The sequence below is a fragment of the Salvelinus alpinus genome, chromosome 9 (assembly GCF_045679555.1).
Source record: "Salvelinus alpinus chromosome 9, SLU_Salpinus.1, whole genome shotgun sequence".
Taxonomy (NCBI): Eukaryota; Metazoa; Chordata; class Actinopteri; order Salmoniformes; family Salmonidae; genus Salvelinus; species Salvelinus alpinus.
This window is the reverse complement of record NC_092094.1, coordinates 79,083,067-79,105,134: the sequence shown is the minus strand read 5'-3', so window position 1 is coordinate 79,105,134 and position 22,068 is coordinate 79,083,067. Positions and strand designations below refer to the sequence as shown.

General features: G+C 42.6%; 1 protein-coding gene across 1 annotated transcript in view; it reads left to right on the top strand.

The window, feature by feature from the left end:
- LOC139530685 (connector enhancer of kinase suppressor of ras 3-like) overlaps nucleotides 1-22,023 on the top strand; it is a 76,353-nt gene extending 54,330 nt beyond the window's left edge. Inside the window, exons 13-25 of the mRNA XM_071327311.1 lie at nucleotides 40-302; nucleotides 2,714-2,748; nucleotides 4,168-4,210; nucleotides 14,269-14,322; nucleotides 14,917-14,956; nucleotides 17,441-17,610; nucleotides 18,581-18,654; nucleotides 18,903-18,974; nucleotides 19,073-19,134; nucleotides 19,289-19,407; nucleotides 19,591-19,945; nucleotides 20,504-20,694; nucleotides 20,871-22,023. Of these exons, the coding sequence (XP_071183412.1) occupies nucleotides 40-302; nucleotides 2,714-2,748; nucleotides 4,168-4,210; nucleotides 14,269-14,322; nucleotides 14,917-14,956; nucleotides 17,441-17,610; nucleotides 18,581-18,654; nucleotides 18,903-18,974; nucleotides 19,073-19,134; nucleotides 19,289-19,407; nucleotides 19,591-19,945; nucleotides 20,504-20,694; nucleotides 20,871-21,071 (1,679 nt within the window). The 3' untranslated portion in view covers nucleotides 21,072-22,023. The remainder of the gene's footprint in view (nucleotides 1-39; nucleotides 303-2,713; nucleotides 2,749-4,167; nucleotides 4,211-14,268; nucleotides 14,323-14,916; nucleotides 14,957-17,440; nucleotides 17,611-18,580; nucleotides 18,655-18,902; nucleotides 18,975-19,072; nucleotides 19,135-19,288; nucleotides 19,408-19,590; nucleotides 19,946-20,503; nucleotides 20,695-20,870) is intronic.
- Nucleotides 22,024-22,068: the final 45 nt, after the last annotated feature.

Below are 22,068 nucleotides of genomic sequence, written 5' to 3'. Positions count from 1 at the left end.
GTAAGATAATTGTACTAAATATGTGCATTTCCCCTCCAGGCGAGGATCTCCTGTACAGATACCTGAGCAACGAGCGGATCCCCACCATTGCTGAGGAGGTCCCATTAGTGGCGCCGCCCTACAGGCCAGTGGGGGAAAAGCAGCTGGTCCGAGGGGTGGACCACATCCGGGGCAGCCGCTACTATGCCAACCAGGACCTCCACAACAGCGCCACCATCCCCTACCAGGACCACGACCTGGGCAGCAAAAAGACCCCCGTAGCCCCCGCCTCCAAACGCCCCCCGGCAGAGCCCTCGCTACTGGTCAGTTGGATCACGCGGCTTAAGCTATTGACTCACTGATGATGCGCTTCCTGTACGGGGCTTCCTGTTCCTGTCTGTCTTCTCCTCAGTGCCTTTTGTCCTCCGGCTGTTTGCAATGGGCTCTCCCCTCTCACACTTTCTCCCTGCCTCCCTGCCTACCCAGTGTTACTACTACTGTACTACTACACCACCATGAGTTAGTAGTTAACTCACTGTCTTCTGTTGCATCACTTCTAACCAATCCCAGTCCCCTACCAACCAATCCCATCTCAGCTGCACAATCAGATAAACATAGGAATACTCAGTGAGCTGGCTGCCACACCAGCACATGCATGCAAACTTGTATTTGGAGGTAGAGGTTTTACCAAGAGGAAATGTATGTCTATCTGTCTACAAATGGACAAGAGGAGTTATTCAGGTTTTTAGCACATTTCGGCCTTGTACCTTCACAGGAACAATTAAAAAAACAAAACCATTTTGTAAGTTATATCACCTTGTTATCACTGAGATAGGCTACTCCCTGCAAAATTGTTACATTTTCACTTGCCAATGGTGTGTTTTTATATGAGAAAGACAAAGGCTTTTCTTCAGGTTTTGCTGTACTTGTATTAGCTTTTAGCTGTTTATTTCATGTCATGACCTTGTTAGCATTGTTAAACTATACACTGCCAGTGGTTGCCTCTTTTAAAAGCTATGCATATAGGAACTCTTTTCTGTCCTTTGACAGATTGATGTTGCATTGGCGAGTGACAAAATACTGTTTCAACGTACCAGTGATTTATTTTCCCTGTGTTCAAAGCCATGCACTCTTCTCTGTGCAGTCCCATGTCCTGCCTTGTTCTGGAGGCTGTATAAACACTGCTCTGTGATTACCCTGCTCAAAGGATGCTCACAGCTGTTTGTCTACAATTAGCCTTGTGAACAAAGATGTGTAGGTTAAATATATTTCTGGAGTCACTGGCTAGTGTCTTCTGTTATCTTCACCGATAGCCTAGCAAGATACTATGGATAGCTTACAACAAGTGTTAAAACACGAGTTTAACTGACAGTATTATTAAATACCACGAGATGTCACAATGTTTAAAAAAACAATTTTTTATACAATTGTACCTTTTATACCTGCCTTTTGTAACATTTCGATAGTATATTATTAAAGGTGCAGTTGATTCCAGTTTTAATTTGTTTGTCTTTATTTTTTTTATTTTTTTACTGACGAATTAGATCAAATGTATTGTTATATTGGTACTTGTCCAAAACCTCTGAGTTAGTTAGAATTGTCACTTTCAGTGTCTGTATTCACCATAGAGGAGCACTTCAGGGGCATTAACCTATTCACGGACGCTGTCCTAATTTGCCTGACCTTTGAGAATGAACTCTACTTCTGTTTTCGAAGCATGTGGTGAAACTGGATAGCCAAGCTAAAGTTACATTCTCCCTCTGTCTCTGTGGCCATGCTTATCATACAACTGCATTTTTTATAACTTAAATTAACATATGTTCTAGTTAGGGAGAATTATGCATATGTCATATTGGACTGTCAAGATATCTTGCTTGGCATATGCGGTCTTAACCTCTGTATGCCTTCACCTACATCTGAATTGCACTCGGGACTCGCGTTGTTATTTTCTTTGTTACATTTTATCCCAAAAAAGCTGGCAGACCAATTGGATTTAGAAAATCATAACACTAGAGAAGAACAACATTGATTTTGGCACTAAATCAAAATAAAAGGAATGATTCATTAATCTCCCTGCCCCTCTGCCTCTTTCTGTTTCCCTGCATGATTTTACTGGTTGTCTGGGGGCCACCTGTTAATGATCTAATGTCTCTTCTTCCTAACCTTCTCTGAGCCCTGCCCTGCCCTAGCCTGCCCAGCTATGATAACCTGCCGTCCTTACTAATCTGCATGTGCTGAGTGTCTGTGGTGGAACAGTATACCACCTGCTCTTTGCTGCTTCTCCCCGCTATATTTACTCGCGTCTAACAAAAGCCTTGCATGATGTTGATGTGAAAAGGGAAAGATGTATGTTGACAGATTTGCCCTCTTCTATTCACCATTTTCTTTGCAGGAGAATTGTTGGTGTGTTCAGTGACATGCTCCCTACTTTCTTTATATATGAGATAAGCTTTGGGCCAAATCAGCGATTGTGCCATACACATAACACATTAAATCAACACTGATAGGAATTAGCTGCTTAAATGTTATGTCCTTAAAACATCAAGGATTTACTTGAATATCCAATTCTGGGGCTACTGTAGAGCAGCTCTTGCCTCCATTGCCTTTCAATGATCTGAGCAAGACAGTCCAATGTGGTAACCAACCCACAAGCCTGAAGATCCAGGGAAAGTGACCAAGTTGGCCAGTGCTGGGTAATGTATGAGTTAATTCTCTGTGTCCGTCACTCACACAGGTGTCCGACTGGTGCTCCAGCAGTGGCTTCAACAGGTGGGTCACTCATCTGACTCATAGTCAACCATAACTCGCAACACAACCCATTCTCATTTACAACCCATTCTCACTTAGTTGCGCTGTACTGTAAGCATGTGATGTATGAAGTCTATAGGTCAAATGGGATATGCTGGAGGGGTATAGTTTCTCATTTATCTCATTTATGGAGCCACCAATCAGTCAGGGAGTAGTGGCATGTTTTTAACCAGGGGGTTGGGTGGGAGGTCTGAACTGGATTTGAACAACTAGTGAAAGTATGTGGTAGAAAACTAACCTCCGTCTCAGAGGACCAGACAAGATGCACTACTGGGAGACATGCTAGACCACAGACAGACAGGACCTCAAATAGCATTACAACCTCAAGCATGACATTCTTCAAATGAATAAGACCCAGAAGGAAAGAGTCAGATCCTTCTGTTTGGAAATAGAGGGCTCTGAATGAGGCTAGTTCCTAATTTGGGATTTTAAATCATTCAAGACATCTGATTCCCCTTATTGAAATCAAATTAACCTCACTTGGATGACGTCCTACAAGAGGAATCCAAAATGACGGGGTATGACAAATTATGATTTTCCATCTGCTCCAACCTACGGACTGTGACGATGGTGGAGGGAACAGTCACCCCCTTCTGTTTTGGTAGAGGTTCCATGGCCTTTCATTGAAATACATTCAAATACTTGATTATGGATATTCAATATGTTTAGGACACTCAAAAGTAGCTAGCTAATCCACTTGCGCACACACACATAGTGAATTCTTTTCCACAGCCAAAAAGCAGATGAAGGCACATCCACAGAAGTATTAACTAACTGACCAGTATGTCTCAGACATTTTAAACCAACCATACGAGACAGCAAATCCAGACTTTTACTGCTAACTCTGGAGGGAAAGATGAAGCAATTGACAGACAGGAAAAACAAGTGAAGACGACTAAATACCCTGAAATTTCAGGGCGAGGCCTGTAGCCTGCTGACGTAAATCTATGTATTTTGAGAATTGGCCGACAGCTATCTGCGTACCATACTGAAATGGCTGCCTGATATATCACCACTGTCCCGACACAGACAGAAAAGAACTGCCCTATTACATGCCACAAGATCCATTTTATTGCAGCAAATTATATATGAAAGTTAACTGAAATGGAACCAAGATGATGAGTGCCTATGTATGAGCCAAGGATGCACTAAGTATGTGTTATAGATTTTTTTACTTCCTGTATTTGTCATCCCCAAACCTAAATGGTACAGTAAGTGCCTCTGTGGTATGTTGAGGTTGATGCAGAGGGTAGAATGAGTGGTTTTATCTAGTCAATGTTACCCTTTTGCCCACTGACTAATTTTGTCATTGGTCTAGACTAGATTAAACACTAGATGCTTTGTTTCCTAATCTTGCCTCATTCTCTCCTCTCTCCTCAGATACAGCCAACCTCATATTCGAACCTGGTCCTTCTCTCAAGCGGTAAGGACATAATCTGTTTTGTGTCCATAAACTCCACTCCACTGGTTCAGAGTGGCTCCTCTGGCTCCGTGTCTCCATCCTCACTTCCCAATCCCCCATGATCCTGTTCATCTACACACACTCAGTGGTGATGAGAAGCCATAAGTACACTTGGATGAATGAAACACACAGACTTAGCATTGCTTACACAATTCAATGAACAATGATAAGATATGGCAAAATTATAAATCTCTATCAATTAAAGGGTCGCTTTTGAGGTCCAGTGGTTTGGAGAAGAGATTACTGAGGTGTTTGCACCATGTGTCCCTCCCTTTAACCGCAGTTGAGAGAGAGATCATCTATCTCCTCCTGCTATGTGAGGAATGTCTCTGGCGTCTGAGACAATCCCATTATATCACACAGATAAGACATTGAACAAGAGGCGTGGTACATATACTCAAACACTGACACAAAACTATTCTCCATATTCTTTATGGTCTTCTTCATCACAATCTTGAGCCATTTCATTTCCAGTCAATATCAGTTAATAGCTAACCATGAAAGTGGCCATTCTGAAGGCTATTATCAGCAGCTGGACATAACCCACTGTTACGCCTCAAAAAGGAGCTATAGTGGAAATTGATCTGCCCCTTATTGGCTATGACCGATGTGGGCATCGGATTACCTGGCTGGGGGATATCGGAACATTCAGCGGCCTAGCCTCTGGGAATCACTTTCCCGCCTCCTCTCCTCCTGTCATATCCCAGAGAGCCATGTTAATGCCAGTCCCTCAGTCACACTTAGCAGGCATACACATCCAGTGGGGTCAGATATGTGGCCACAGAGCAGCTAGTGACAAAGGAACAAATCACTACTCCACAGGTTCATGATCTCTGAGACTTATTGTGCACAAACAAGAAAACCTTGATGTAAAAGTCAAGCCTTTGTCAAGGCCCAGGGAGAGCGAGAAATAGGTGCTATAGACATACATTACTTTTTCTTTTTTTTTTATTCCTCTGTGAATAATTTCAGAAGGAGTGTGGAATCATGTACAGTGTTGTGAAAAAGTATTTGCCCCCTTTCTAATGTTCTATAAATTGCTGAACATTTTCCTACTGAATGTTATCAGATCTTCAACCAAAACCTAATATTAGATAAAGGGAACCTGCGTGAACAAATAACACAACAATTACATCCTTATTTCAGAAATAACGTTATGCAACACCCAATGCCAGTGTGAAAAAGTAATTTCCCCCTTATATTCAATAACTGGTTGTGCCACCTTTAGCCTGCAATGACTCCAACCAAACGCTTCCTTTAGTTGTTGATCAGTCTCTCACGTCACTGTGGAGGAATTTTAGCCCACTATTGCATGCAGAACTGCTTTAACTCAGCAACATTTGTGGGTTTTCAAGCATGAACTGCTTGTTCCTGCCACAACATCTCAATTGGAATTAGGTGTGGACTTTCAAATCAAATCAAATTTATTTATATAGCCCTTCTTACATCAGCTGATATCTCAAAGTGCTGTACAGAAACCCAGCCTAAAACCCCAAACAGCAAGCAATGCAGGTGTCGAAGCACGGTGGCTAGGAAAAACTCCCTAGAAAGGCCAAAACCTAGGAAGAAACCTAGAGAGGAACCAGGCTATGAGGGGTGGCCAGTCCTCTTCTGGCTGTGCCGGGTGGAGATTATAACAGAACATGGCCAAGATGTTCAAATGTTCATAAATGACCAGCATGGTCAAATAATAATAATCACAGTAGTTGTCGAGGGTGCAACAAGTCAGAACCTCAGGAGTAAATGTCAGTTGGCTTTTCATAGCCGATCATTGAGAGTATCTCTACCGCTCCTGCTGTCTCTAGAGAGTTGAAAACAGCAGGTCTGGGACACGTCCGGTGAACAGGTCAGGGTTCCATAGCCGCAGGCAGAACAGTTGAAACGGGAGCAGCAGCACGGCCAGGTGGACTGGGGACAGCAAGGAGTCATCATGCCAGGTAGTCCTGAAGCATGGTCCTAGGGCTCAGGTCCTCCGAGAGAGAGAAAGAAAGAGAGAATTAGAGAGAGCATACTTAAATTCACACAGGACACCGGATAAGACAGGAGAAGTACTCCAGATATAACAGACTGACCCTAGCCCCCGATACATAAACTACTGCAGCATAAATACTGGAGGCTGAGACAGGAGGGGTCAGGAGACACTGTGGCCCTATCCGATGATACCCCCGGACAGGGCCAAACAGGTAGGATATAACCCCACCCACTTTGCCAAAGCACAGCCCCCACACCACTAGAGGGATATCTTCAACCACAAGGCCGAGTATAGCCCACAAAGATCTCCGCCACGGCACAACCCAAGGGGGGGGCGCCAACCCAAACAGGAAGATCACGTCAGCGACTCAACCCACTCAAGTGACGCACCCCTCCTAGGGACGGCATGGAAGAGCACCAGTAAGCCAGTGACTCAGCCCCTGTAATAGGGTTAGAGGCAGAGAATCCCAGTGGAGAGAGGGGAACCGGCCAGGCAGAGACAGCAAGGGCGGTTCGTTGCTCCAGAGCCTTTCCGTTCACCTTCACACTCCTGTGCCAGACTACACTCAATCATATGACCTACTGAAGAGATGAGTCTTCAGTTAAGACTTAAAGGTTGAGACCGAGTCTGCGTCTCTCACATGGGTAGGCAGACCATTCCATAAAAATGGAGCTCTATAGAGAAAGCCCTGCCTCCAGCTGTTTGCTTAGAAATTCTAGGGACAATTAGGAGGCCTGCGTCTTGTGACCGTAGCGTACGTGTAGGTATGTACGGCAGGACCAAATCGGAAAGATAGGTAGGAGTAAGCCCATGTAATACTTTGTAGGTTAGCAGTAAAACCTTGAAATCAGCCCTTGCCTTAACAGGAAGCCAGTGTAGGGAGGCTAGCACTGGAGTAATATGATCCATTTTTTGGGTTCTAGTCAGGATTCTAGCAGCCGTATTTAGCACTAACTGAAGTTTATTTGGTGCTTTATCCGGGTAGCCGGAAAGTAGAGCATTGCAGTAGTCTAACCTAGACGTAACAAAAGCATGGATTAATTTTTCAGAATCATTTTTGGACAAAGTTTCTGATTTTTGCAATGTTACGTAGATGGAAAAAAGCTGTCCTTGAAACAGTCTTGATATGTTCGTCAAAAGAGAGATCAGGGTCCAGAGTAACGCCGAGGTCCTTCACAGTTTTATTTGAGACGACTGTACAACCATCAAGATTAATTGTCAGATTCAACAGAAGATCTCTTTGTTTCTTGGGACCTAGAACAAGCATCTCTGTTTTGTCCGAGTTTAAAAGTAGAACGTTTGCAGCCATCCACTTCCTTATGTCTGAAACACAGGCTTCTAGCGAGGGCAATTTTGGGGCTTCACCATGTTTCATTGAAATGTACAGCTGTGTGTCATCCGCATAGCAGTGAAAGTTAACATTATGTTTTCGAATGACATCCCCAAGAGGTAAAATATATAGTGAAAACAATAGTGGTCCTAAAACGGACTATACCATTTCAAATTTGTTTATTTTTAACCATTTTCATGTAGACTTGATTGTGTGTTTTGGATCATTGTCTAGCTGCATGACAGAGGAAATATAGAAAATCAGAAAGGGAGCAAATACTTTTTCACGGGACTGTACAGTATGTAGGTGAGAGTGAGAATATTCATTGCTCAGCGAATTATGGACCACTGCAGTACTCAGAGTTAAAGGTCCAATGCAGCTGTTTTTATCTCGATATCAAATAATTTCTGGGTAACAGAAATGATTGTTTTCAATTAAAATGGTCAAAAAGAAACAAAAATTGCTTCTTAGCAAAGAACAAATTCTCAAGCAAGAATGTTGCTAGGACTGTCTGGGAGGGGTCTGAGTGAGGAGGGGAAAACTGAAAACTAGCTGTTATTGCTGGGATGGAGTTTTGGTCACCAGGCAGGCCAAAACTCCATCTCACCAAAGCAGGCTGAAATTTCATGTGGTCTTTCCATCCCACCAAAACAGACTGCACTGGACCTCACGTTTTTGACTGCACTGGACCTTTAAATCAATTTGTCAACTGTGTTCGCTGCGGGGGTTGAGCCACAGTGTGAGGCAACTATGCAATTACCATAAACAGGGTCTTACAGCGCATTGGGGCCTTTGCCAATCTCCTGTAGTCGCAGCACACTGAGCAGTGTAAAGAACCTGATACCAGCTCTACGGCCCGGGGCCCTGGCCCAGCGTGAGAGACCCCGAGTAAAGAATGGCCACTGTGTCTGCCAGTGAAACCCCCTCGCTCCACTTGCTCTGGAGCAGGGCTTGGGGGATATTAGTTAAGTGCTGTGACAATTCTCAGCATGGAACATGATGGGAGATTTAGTCCACAATGGTGTGACGAATCCACATTCCCAGGAAGTCTATTGGGCTCTGACATGAGTGGTGGAGGGCTTACCTTATTTCCCCCACTGTGCCTTTTCATGTACCAAAACAATACTTTGTGCTAAATCATTCTAATGTGACATGCTTAGACTTTTGTTCTAGAATGAATGAGAACAATAGGAACAGAATTGAGTTTAAATCTTTAAATACCATTTTTCTATCCATTTCAAAAGCCATGGTCCAGATGATTGTAACTTGGTGATGACAATGGTGTTACTTGATATGGATGAGAGGGGGGATGTGAAAAATGTAGAGAGAATGATAGAGAGACAGGAGGAGAGAGGGTAGAGGGAGAGCGAGAGAGAAGAGAATGTCCCTATAGTTTGCCTGTCACTGTATGGGCACAGTGGGGCATGTCAGGACTCAGGAGCCCCATGAGGGTTGAGGTCCGGGGGGAGACAGAGAGAGCTGTCCTCTCCAGGTCCAGGAATGTGTCTGGTTTACCACTAGTGTTCTATCACAGGGAGAACCCACCACATCCGATCCTCTGAGCAGATAGCAGCTACCATCCACAAACATTACAGCCACTGTCAGAGCTCTAGACAAATGTTATGGCTACAGTTTCTGCTCCCCACAGGGAGAAAAGAGTGTTGATAGCCATGCTGCAGGCTTCTTTAGTTTCCTCTCATATTGCCTCCCAGAAAACCATAAGTGGACCGTGATGTGACACACTTTTCTTTCCTTTTTCCTAAGGCACCTCCGTAATGGTATATTTTGTGAAATTCACTCAATGATGATGGTTTTACCAGTCTGTAATACCAGCATTATTTAATTGTTTAAACAGATTGTGGATATATACACTATATATACAAAAGTATCTGGACACCCCATCAAATTAGTGGATTCGGCTATTTCAGCCACACCTATTACATACAGGTGTATAACATTGAGCACACCGCCATGCAATCTCCATAGACAAACATTGGCAGTATAATGGCCTTACTGAAGAGCTCAGTGACTTTTGATGTGGCAACGTCACAGGATGTCACCTTTCCAACAAGTCAGTTCTTCAAATTTCTGCTCTGCTAGAGCTGCCCCAGTCAACTGTAAGTGCTGTTATTGTCAGTGGTGGAAAAGATACCTTAATCGAAAATGACTCAAGTAAAAGTGAAAGTCACCCAGAAAAATACTACTTGAGTAAAAGTCAAAGTATTTGTTTTTAAATATACTTAAGTGTCAAAAGTAAATGGAATTGCTAAAATGTACTTAAGTATCAAAAGTAAAAGCATAAGCCATTTAACATTCCTTAAATTAAGCAAACCAGATGGCACCATTGTCTTTTTTTATTTTTATTGACAGATAGCCAGGGGCACACTCCAACACTCAGACATAATTTACAAACAAAGCATTTGTCTTTAGTGAGTCCACCAGATCAGAGGCAGTAGGGATGACCAGGAATGTTCTCTTGATAAGTATGTGAATTGGACAATTTTCCTGTCAAAATGTAACGAGTACTTTTGGGTGTCAGGGAAAATGTATGGAGTAAAAAGTACATTATTTTATTTAGGAATGTTGTGAAGTAAACGTAAAAGTTGACAAAAATATAAACAGTAAAGTACAGATACCCCCAAAAACTACTTAAGTAGTACTTTAAAGTATTTTTACTGAAGTACTTTACACCACTGATTATTGTAAAGTGGAAACATCTAGGAGAAACAATGACTCAGCCGCAAAGTGGTAGACCACACAAGCTCACAGAATGGGACCGCTGAAGGTCGTAGCGCATTAAAATCATCTGTCCTCTTCATGGTTCGGGCTAGGCCCCTTACTTCCAGTGAAGGGAAATCTTAACACTACAGCATACAATTACATTCTAGACGATTCTGTGCTTCCAACTTTGTAGCAACAGTTTGGGGAAGGCACTTTTCTGTTTCAGCATGACAATGCCTCTGTGCACAAAGCAAGGTCCATACAGAAATGGTTTGTCGTGATTGGTGTGGAAGAACTTGACTGGCCTGCACAGAGCCCTGACCTCAACGCCATGGAACACCTTTGGGATGAATTGGAATGCCGACTGCAAGCCAGGCCTAATCGCCCAACATCAGTGCCCAACCTCACAAATGCTCTTGTGGCTGAATGGGAGCAAGTCCCAGCAACATCTAGTGGAATGTCTTCCAAGAAGAGTGGAGGCTGTTATAGCAACAAAGGGGGGGCCAACTCCATATTAATGCCATGATTTTGGAATGAGATGTTCAACTAGCCGGTGTCTACATACATGTAGTGTATATAGTCAACAGCAAGAGTCTGTGACAATTCAACGAATGTCATGTCAACAGGTTTGATGAACAAGTGTAACCTACAATCTAATTTCCATATTTGATGCGCTAGAGTGACATCTAGTGGTTCTTGGGTTACGGTGCATATTTTAACTCGGCGGACAAATTCAGACTCACTGCTACTATTATTGCAAGCTAATGTTCACCAAAGTTTTAGCGGGGTTTCGCTGTTGTAAACGCAAGCTTTCCTTCAACAGAGACGTTATCCGCACTAAAATACGTATTTTCATATATAAGTTGCAGGTATGTTTCAGGGTGATTTGAGGGCTAGACCAGGGGTGTCAAAGTCAAATGGACGGAGGGCCAAATAAAAAATTTAGCTACAAGCCGAGGGCCGGACTGTTCGAATGTTCATTGAAAATTTTTTAAATGACGCATATAGTCTAGTGAACCTAATTGAACCTACTGAAAACCTAACAAATATATTCCAATATGATCAGATAAATAAAGCAATATTTTCTTATGGCTCTGTCAGTAATCTTTAATTTTCAACAGACACAAAAGACAAATTTCCTTTATATAAAAATCCCCATAACATGAACATTAAATGAAAGAAACCGGTATTCAAGGCACCATCAGTAGCCTATATTTTCTATTTTAGCAAAAGTGGGCTAAATTTACTTCAAAGAAAAAAACAATAATAGCAATTTTCTATCATCCACTCAACTGAAATATTTTTAAAATATAATTGGATTGAAATACAATAAAATAAAGTGCAAAAATCTATTAATCAAAAACAACACTTTGTTTAAGGAGAAGTAACATGCAGTGAAAACAAATATTAAACTTTAACTTTTAAACTTGAACTGAGTAAAAACTCTAAATATGTGATTGCACAGTAATGTTCACTTGTTTGAGGTTGAGGGTGATACTTGGTGGTGTCCCATCTTTTCCACAAGTTCATCAATGTTCGGGGTAAGGCTCTGAGCTGAGGAAATCCTCAGAATTGAGTGGAGGTGTTCAGCAGTAAGTCGACTTCTGTGTGATGTTTTGTTCAGGTTCATCAAAGAAAACAGTTGTTCACACAGGTATGTGCTGCCAAACATAGACAACGTTTGAGCAGCCTGGATGCGCAGCTGGGGCATTGTGTCGGGGAGGAAACGGGCGAACTCCGCAGCACCCACTGCCGCATATTTTGCCCTCAGTGCATCATTGCATTGGAGGTCAATCAACTCCATTTGGAGGTTTGGTAGAGAGGTAGAGAGCTTCTCTTTCATGGTCTGGCAGCTGGGAAAGTGGCTCAAATTTTCTTTCCGCATCTGCGTCTCCCACAGAGTCAGTTTGGTTTTAAATGCCTTCACTGTACTGTACATATCAGAGATGACATGATCCCGACCCTGCAGCTGCAAGTTCATTGCATTCAGATGACTCGTAATGTCACACAGAAAAGCCATTTCACACAGAAACATTTCGTCTCGGAGTTGTGTTGTGTCTTTCCCTTTGCTGTCCAAGAACAGACAAATCTCCTCACGAAGCTCGAAACATCTTTGAAGCACCTTTCCCTGGCTTAGCCATCGCACCTCTGTGTGATAAGGCAAATCACCATGCTCCGTTTCTAACTCCGTCAGAAATGCCTTGAACTGGCGGTGATTCAAACCTTTGGCTCTGATAAAGTTAACTGTGCGCGTGATGATGCTCATTACATGCTCCATTTTCAAGGCTTTACCGCACAACGCTTCCTGGTGTATGATACAATGATAAGCTGTCAGCTCACCTGTCGCGTTTTCCTCTTGCATCTTTTCCCGTATCTTCGCCACCAGTCCGCTCCTGTGTCCACACATCGCAGGTGCTCCGTCGGTTGTCAAACCCACGAGTTTTTCCCAAGGCAGCTCCATCTCATTTACACAGCAGCCTACTGCTCGGTGCGTCACCGTTGCATTGTGGGAAATGTAGTATTGGTGCGTGTAAAAGATCTGCGGGCTGCCGGCTTGCTGCGGTCTGCGGGCCGGTTCTAATAATAAATCAAGATCATCCCAGGGGCCGTAAAAAACCTTCTCGCGGGCCGGATGTGGCCCGCGGGCCTTGACTCTGACATATATGGGCTAGACTATCACCTTAATGTTTGAAGACAAACTGTGTTTTTCGTTTTACCTATACGTTTTTTTAAACTAACACAAACACAGGGCTTGAGGCAATCAATTTTACCTGTCAATCCATCAATGATGGAGACACATTTTGAGTAAACGGTTATAGGCCTACATGACTTAACTGAACCCCGTTCAATCCAGCTAGTGTTTTAAAATAATTTTGTTTTTGTGATATCTGATTCTTGTTTAGTTCCAACCATGGCAATTATTTGGTGCGGATGCATTTGATTCCTGAACTCTTGATCTGTCTGCTTCAATCAGTACTCACAGTTCTTGATGCTCTGTTAAACTGGTTCTATTATTTATGTCATCTGATAACAGGTGCAGTTAGTTCATCTGCTTCGCTGTGGTTAGTTCATACTGCTGCGGTTGTGGTTATAGTGTGATGAAGCATCACTAGGCTCACAGTCATCAGCTGGCTAACAAAACATGTTGCTGACTGAGATGCAAGTGTGTTGAGCAAGACAGACAGAGAAGTGTAGCCTAGATATGTTTCTCGTCTTTAGTATGTGTCATTTGGTGAAGACCAACCTTATGAAGCTGACTTAAGTGGATATACTCTTTTGAAAGCAACAGGTACTGATTTATCAGGGATTCATCTTGACTTAATGAATATGAATATTGTTCTTTCATTGCAGCATTTTGGAACTGTATGGTAGGAATGTGTATTTTGAGCTACCAGTTCTTTAAAAAATCTAGTGTTAAATTGGAGACATTTTCTTTGTCCATCCATGGACTATGGCTACATCATGACCATGGACCTGGAAAGAGATTAACCTTAGTTTGCATGTTTTTATCAGCTGACCTACATTTTGGTTTGTGTGGCTCCAGGGTCTGAGGGTCCCTCCATCAAACTCCTCAATGTTCTCTGTGAGGAACGCAGTCCCCCTGAGGAAGTATTCTAGGAGGAAGTTTGTCAATAATGCCAATGTGAAGGAAACTGTTTCTCAATGTCAGTGACAATGTCAGTTTGGTTTGAAGACATTATGGGTCATAGTCTGTTATAAAAAGGGCTGACTACAATCTTGTGCAAGTTCACTTATGAAGACTAAATGCAATGTACAAGGGTCATGCTATAAATGGACACCAACTCATCCATGATGCGAAGCAGTTCTCCCTTTTCTCTAAATCAGGAGAGATGTCAAAGTGGACCCTTTGACATTTGGAGTATTGTACTCAGTCTATTCATTTAACATGGGGGTAAATAATGTTTTGAATTTAAAGGTCTGTCGATAAACTGAAAAGGTATATCTCTCTCTCTCCCTCTCCCTGCCTGCCTGCAGGCTGCCTTCCCTATATCTCTGGCTCCCTCCATGTCAGGTGATGACTACAACCCTGTAAGTACTGGAGATTATCTATAGGTCTCTTATGTTATTAATGTTTTTTATTTTTAAATGGGCATTTTTTTTCCTGAGGCAGGCAGTAGTCACAAATTGCGTCTGCAATTCCTTTCTCATACAGCTTCCTCTGAGATCTTACAAGATATAGTAGAGCGGAGATTCAGCAACTCTTGGAGGACAATGGAATTAAATAAAAAGCTTATTTATTGTTAAAAAAATGTACTGTGTGTGTATATATATTTTTTTAAAGTTGGCAAACCACTGTTATATGTGATTGCTTGTGACTACTGCAGAGAGAGAGAGAGAGAGAGAGAGAGAGAGAGAGAGAGAGAGAGAGAGAGAGAGAGAGAGAGAGAGAGAGAGAGAGAGAGAGAGAGAGAGAGAGAGAGAGAGAGAGAGAGAGAGAGAGAGAGAGAGAGAGAGAGAGACGAGTGACACGAGTGGTGTGAAACAGGATGTTTCAAAGACTATAGCTGAGGTAGGGTGAGGGACTGTCTGATCGAGATCGAGCTGCACTGTCTGGGGAAGCTTCAATCACCCATCTCGTGAACTAGGGACTATCTGACCTCTCACTACCTTCTGTTCTATCAGGTTTCCCTGAGACAGAAACCCAAGAGGAAGACTCGAGGAGGTAAGTTGGTGTCCAGGCCTGATTCTGCTGCTTGCCTGCTTGCTGTCTGTGCCCTCAACTGTAATTTGGCCCCACTGATTTGGGCGTGTGTGAAGTGTCAGGACGATTAGAGTGTCTGTGTGGAGGGTTGTGTTGATAATGCTGTAGACCTTTATACTCGTATACAGGTTGAAAATGGCAGATTTGGGAACTGATAAACGTCTAAATTGGAATGCAGTGGTTTACAGTAACATGCTATAAATGACGTCAGAGCTCAGGCTCTGTGATTGGGTTTTGACTGACAGCTGTTCTGAACTTAGTCCCCCTCCCTCCTGTTAATTGGGCAACTTTTCCAAATGTTTTGTTGTCTAAGGGAAATGCTGTAAATTTAAGAGGACTCGATCTATTTTAAAAGATCAGACGTTGAGGATTGTAATGAATACTGCTTTGAGTCCAAATGTACAATTCACATTTCCATATCATAAAACCCATGTCATATACAGTCTCACCGTTTATGATCCCCATGATTGGTGTACAGTTGGCGTCATACCCTGGGTTGTTCTGAACAGAATGAGCCTGTTTGTCTATTGTGAAGAAAATTTGCTGCGGAAAAAGCACCTGAATGCACTCGACTCCTTTCTATGCGCACCAAAATGATGATCTGTTTCTGTGAATTGCCTTGTGAAAGCCTAACACTGTAAGATCATATTTTATAACTTAGCTAGTCATGTTGGCAATAGAACAGGCTTTCAAATGATGCACACCTGACCCAGATTGCAGTTTATAATGGGACGTTTTTGGATTGCTTAAACAACAACAGTAATTGTGTGGTTGCAGGGCTGTGTTCAAAACAACTACAAGTGTGCTCGCTCTAGTTCCTCAACGGCACAGCTAGGAGAGCAAAAGAAATCTACTTTTGGTTGTAGACTCTTCTTTGAGTCATAAAAAGAGCATTGAAATGACTTAGGAACTGTGCACACTTTGGAGAGGTGTGTGACCACTTGGAGACACCAGTTAGTCCTCTCAACCCCATGTAATTTTTGGGGTTTATGTTGCACCTACCCCACATTTTACAGGAATATTCTTATGTTACTGAATGTATCTAGAGTATTTTCTGATGTAGTTATCAACAAATGCGCCGGAACTGTTGAACTGTTGTGTCCTGAACTGTAATCTAATGATATTCCCATTATCTCCAAACTATTTTCTTGCAATTGCTACCATGCTTTTTATATTTCTTCTGTAAGAAACATTTCAATTTAGCCCTATCTATAAAGACCAATTCCCACTAGTGTAAAGGGTACAGACAAGGCTCAGCAAGAGATTCCAATATTATTAGCCTGTTTATGGGCAGTTACTGTATGCTGAGCAGTCTGTGCTTCATTGTGTGTGATAAACAGGTAACTGCCAAAATAATGGATACACTGAGGGATACAAAGTATATTGAAAACAGGTGCTTCCACACGTGCAGTTCTTGACTTAAGGAAAGCAATTAACATCCCATCATGCTTAGGGCCATGTATAAAAATGCTGGGCAGGTGATTATTTTACCCCGCAATTTATTTTTATTTTTATTGTCACATACACCAGATAGGTGCAGTGAAATGCATTGTTTTACAGGGTCAGTCATACTAGTACGGCACCCCTGGAGCAAATTATGGTTAAGTGCCTTGCTCAAGGGCACGTCGAACAGATTTTTCAACTTGTCGGCTCGGGTATTCGACCCAATGCTCTAACCTGCCATAGCTACCATGGCCATACCCATACCCCCATAGGATGGCAATGCCCCATCCACAAGGCACGAGTGGTCACTGAATGGTTTGATGAGCATACATTTTATTTTAACCATATGCCATGGCCGTCTCAGTCATCAGATCTCAACCCAATTGAACACTTATGAGAGATTCTGGAACGGCACCTGAGACCGCATTTTCTAACCACCATCAACAAAACACCAAATGATGTAATTTCTGTGGAAGAATGGTGTTGCATCCCTCCAATAGAGTTCCAGACACTTGTAGAATCTATGCCAAGGTGCATTGAAGCTGTTCTGGCTCGTGGTGGCCCAACACCCTACTAAGACACTTTATGTTAGTGTTTCCTTCATTTTGGCATTTACCTGTATATCCTTTGGAATACTTCTTTGACAATTATTTGTCTGACCACCATCTGATACAGGTATGCTTAAAGAGATTCTGAATCTGCTGTACTTGGAAACTAGCTTAAAATCTGAATCAGCAGGTGAACCATAAATCTGTTGAACAAATCTGTTGCGTAGAATGTTCAATTTGGAGTCATTGGACTATTTGAATTATATTGTATCCCTCTGTAAATCATGGCATTGTAATATTGTTTGTACCTTGCTGAACTTGCTAAAGAGGATTTATTTAACCAATCATAGTGTCATATCAAAATGTCTGCATAGCAATAAAGGTATATTAGAGGGTATATTGTTGCTCTGCAACCACGGTGCATGAATTCAGGAACGATCTCCTCTGTGTTCAGGCAATGTGGCAATGAGCAGACGGAGGGTCTCGGTTAAAGAGCTGGGGAAGCCGGACTACCAGGGCTGGCTCTACAGGAAGAAAGAAGGGAAGGCCTTACTGGGTTTCAAATGGAAAAAGTACTGGTTTGTGCTGAAGAAGACTTCCCTGTACTGGTACACTACTCAACTGGTGAGTAACACTCATAACTTAACCCTCTATGCTGAGTCATCGTATCATTTCCACAGCTGCTTGCTGCCTCTGCTACCTTTGCTGCGTCACTGCTGGAAATTAGTCCGTCTGAGTCTGACATGGTGTTTCCTGTAGCTGGAAGTGTCTGTCAGTTTCTTCTACGGAGGCATGATTACTGGCAAGATGGAGGAATTAATTAAGCCTATGTTTACCATGTGTCAAAACTAATTTGAGGGAACTAGAAATGGATAAAAGGTTGAATAATGCCTCTTTTCATTGCTTTGAAATGCCAATACCTTTTAATTTACATTTACATTTAAGTCATTTAGCAGACGCTCTTATCCAGAGCGACTTACAAATTGGTGCATTCACCTTATGATATCCAGTGGAACAACCACTTTACAATAGTGCATCTAACTCTTTTAAGGGGGGGGGGGGGTTAGAAGGATTACTTTATCCTATCCTAGGTATTCCTTAAAGAGGTGGGGTTTCAGGTGTCTCCGGAAGGTGGTGATTGACTCCGCTGACCTGGCGTCGTGAGGGAGTTTGTTCCACCATTGGGGTGCCAGAGCAGCGAACAGTTTTGACTGGGCTGAGCGGGAACTGTACTTCCTCAGAGGTAGGGAGGCGAGCAGGCCAGAGGTGGATGAACGCAGTGCCCTTGTTTGGGTGTAGGGCCTGATCAGAGCCTGAAGGTACGGAGGTGCCGTTCCCCTCACAGCTCCGTAGGCAAGCACCATGGTCTTGTAGCGGATGCGAGCTTCAACTGGAAGCCAGTGGAGAGAGCGGAGGAGCGGGGTGACGTGAGAGAACTTGGGAAAGTTGAACACCAGACGGGCTGCGGCGTTCTGGATGAGTTGTAGGGGTTTAATGGCACAGGCAGGGAGCCCAGCCAACAGCGAGTTGCAGTAATCCAGACGGGAGATGACATTTTAATGCTAAGGATCTGTCAATACTATATTATTTTCAGGCAGAGAAAGCAGAGGGATACATTAACCTGACTGACTTCATCATCGACAGAGCATTGGAGTGCAAGAAAAAATAGTAAGTAACTTGTTTCTTATTTCACTAAATCATGTTACTGTTTGTGTAAAACCGGTCAATACATCTATTCCAGGTAATCACTGACCATTTACTGCCACATTTTCAATTTGCTAAGAACGACCAACTCTCATAATGACAGGAAGTTATAGGTTGCGTGAATGTGTAACTTCCTGAGCGCAGTGTGAATGATTTGAACACAAAGTGAGAAACTGAATCATCTGAGTTATGTTCTCTCCTGTCTCTTGCAGTGCCATCAAAGCATGTCACCCGCAAGTCATGATTTTTTACTTTGCAGCTGATACCTACGAGGTGATGAACGTGTAAGTCGCATGAAAAGATTGTAATGTAAGTCATGTTAAGAGTGTCATCACAGAAACAGTGAGGAATGTGACAGTCTCTCTGTGTTTATCTGTTGCAGTTGGTTGAATAAGCTTGGGCTTGCTTCAATACAATACGAACCAACAGAGAGCAACACTGCTGGTAAGCTTTTATGTTGATCAGTCGGCATGATTTATCAGCTGTGGTCCATTCCACCAATTGACTCATTCTGTTCTTTACTACTATTGCCTCAGTATCACTGCTGATTATTGTTTGTCAAGTATGTAGCCTAATGGCATTTTGACTCTGTGTCCAGAGTGCTACAGTGAGGCAAGTGATCACGAGGAGGCTGAGACAACAGAGGCTCCCCCTCCCCCATACTCTGAGCAGATGAACCAGGGCTCTGTGGATGGTCCACCTGGCAGTGGACATCAGGTCAGTAGGCAGTATGCACTGGGCAGCGGAGTAGGCTCTGGTAATTAAGGCCAGAAGTTTTTCCTAACTGTGTGACGTGACCAAGAAAACCTCTGGGCCCTAGTTACACTGACTTACATTTATTATTTCAAAGTGTTGAGTGTTAACCTTGCTGAACAACCCCTTTATGTTCTTCTCTCTCAGGGTACCCTCCCTCCCCCCTACTCCTCCCCCCTTCCCAGCGAGACCAATGGCTCCTTCTCCTCACCTGTCAGCACAATGACATCACAGAGTTCCGTGTCCTCACTGGCCAAGCATCGTCAGTCATGGCTGGACCTTGTCTCGCAGGCCTCTCCTGTTGTCGGGGAAACGGTGGTGTGCTCTGTGCAGGTCCACACACATCGGCCCCCACATACTCAAGAGAACGAGGGGCCCCTACAGCACCACCAGGAGGCTTCATCCTACCAGGATCCTCCAGGGAGCACAGCCAGGGAGGAGGACTTTAACCCCAGGGAGCAGACAGAGGAGGTGGCTGTGCTAGAAATAGGGACAGAAGATGGTGAGAATGCTTTTTTCTTAACGGCTGTTGACTTAAATAAGGGGAACATATTAATCACAATACAAACTGTGAAGGAAAAATAATTGTGTGCTCCCTGGATGCCTTTAGTTCTTACGTGATCAGACCTGTGGATAGGAGAAGTGCAAGTAGACCACACTTCCTGTTGTGCAATGTCACAGCTTCTGTCTTTGGCAGCACATTGGTAGCTGTGCGTTAGTTTGAATGTCTGCCTACACATCCTGCCCTGGCCTTGGAATTTTTGTTAAACAGATTTGAATACCAAAACATCCTAGTCTTCATCCTGTTTTCACAGTTTTGTCTAACATTACATTGTCTCATAACTGTCAATCAACTAGTTGGAAAAAAATATGAAACGAAGTGAAGTTATAGTCAACACTATTTAAATCCTGTCAATGAGCTCAATGTTATTTTTAACCTGTTTTGAGTAAGGGTACTGACTTCAAACCTTGTCATACTTTATCTTTAAAAGTGGTAAACTTATAAATATGTTTCTGCAGAAATATACATTTCTTGAAGTCCATTGTATTGTTATTGCAGTGAACCATGAAGCCACAGCTGATGAGATGGAGAGACTGTACATCCACATCAAGCAGGCCAACCTCTCTCCCATAGGAGACCGCAAACCATCCAGCAAGAGGGACTTCAGAGCCTCCTTTATAAAGAGATGCAAAAACCAGGACATTAACGAGAAACTGCACCTCATCAGGACCCTCAACAGCACGCTAAAGGTACATCTGCCAACTTGACTAGAATTATTATATGCTTTTGTTTTTATCAGTTTATCACCACATAGGGGGCAGGATCACATGTATGTTCTTGTTTTCTATGTACAAATTGTATGTGCTGTTTAGTATTGAGACCCTTGAGCATAGTTACACTCTTTCTTTCTTCCCCTTTGATTTAGGCAAAGGAGGCAGACCTGTTGACCATTGAGCAGGTGCTGTCAGAACCCACCCCCTCCAGATTCAGGGAATGGAAAAAAGTCAACACACCTCTGCTCCAGGAGATCTGTCTCAAGCATGGACACCAGGTGGCAGCAGAGGTAGAGCCCTCCGCAGCAGCAGCCAATGCCATTGCTGTCCCCTTTGTAGAGACCAGTTTATAATGGAGTAGGATGAAGTTGCCCCTAAACACTGATCTAAGGTCAGTGTTTAGTTTACCCCACTAATGCTTATGGTTAAGACTTGGGATGGATGAGCAGATTGCGTTCATGTTCCTAGGGGTTACTTTTACTCAGAATGTTTATAAGACTCACTGCTGTTGTCTACCCATAACCCAGTAGCACTAAGGGTTGTACATTTTTATCTAACATATGATAGGAGCCAGCTCATGTGTTGACTCTCCACTAAGTGGAATCACGATAAGAGGAAAGTGTCTTATTTTTAAAGTTGGAGTTGATGCAAACATTTGGTTGATTGGATGACATTATATGGTTTTATATTGTTTATGTTGTCATTTATCTTTTTAGGTTTAGAGATGTAACAATTTACCTTTTCTTCTGTTGTGATATGTACAGTGTTTGCTTGCATTTGTGTTATCTCAAGTAGTGAGTGATGGAACATTGGGTAGATGTGTCCATCTCTGAAAGCTAATTTCCACAAGTGTTTGTTATTTTGCAACATGATCGGTTGCCTATAGGACAAGGTTTTATTTTCTAATAGTTTTACAAACAGTTCAACAGACTTGCACTAGTGCTGCCTTGAAATGTACAGTATGTAAGCTTTTGATACAAACTTTTGTGACTTATCTTGGTTACATTTGGATCATGATATCTTTGTGGTTTTCCTAGAGACATTTTATCATTCAACATTGCTGTATGTGATAGCTGTTACATTCAGGTCCTGATACTTTGATGGAGACGTTGTTATGCAAGCATTCCATTTTGTGCCAGCAACAATGAATCCTGAATTGTAATTTATATGATTTAGCTGCGGAAAATATTTTAAGTTGTTTTATCATTGTAAATAAAGTAATTGTACATAGGTATAAAGTGTGCATTTTCATTAAGTGACTGTATCGAAAGAGTAATAAAGAGTTAAAATGCTCTGCATTATAAATATCAGCGTTCTTTTTTTCTTCAGACAGATGCTTTTTAAAATAAT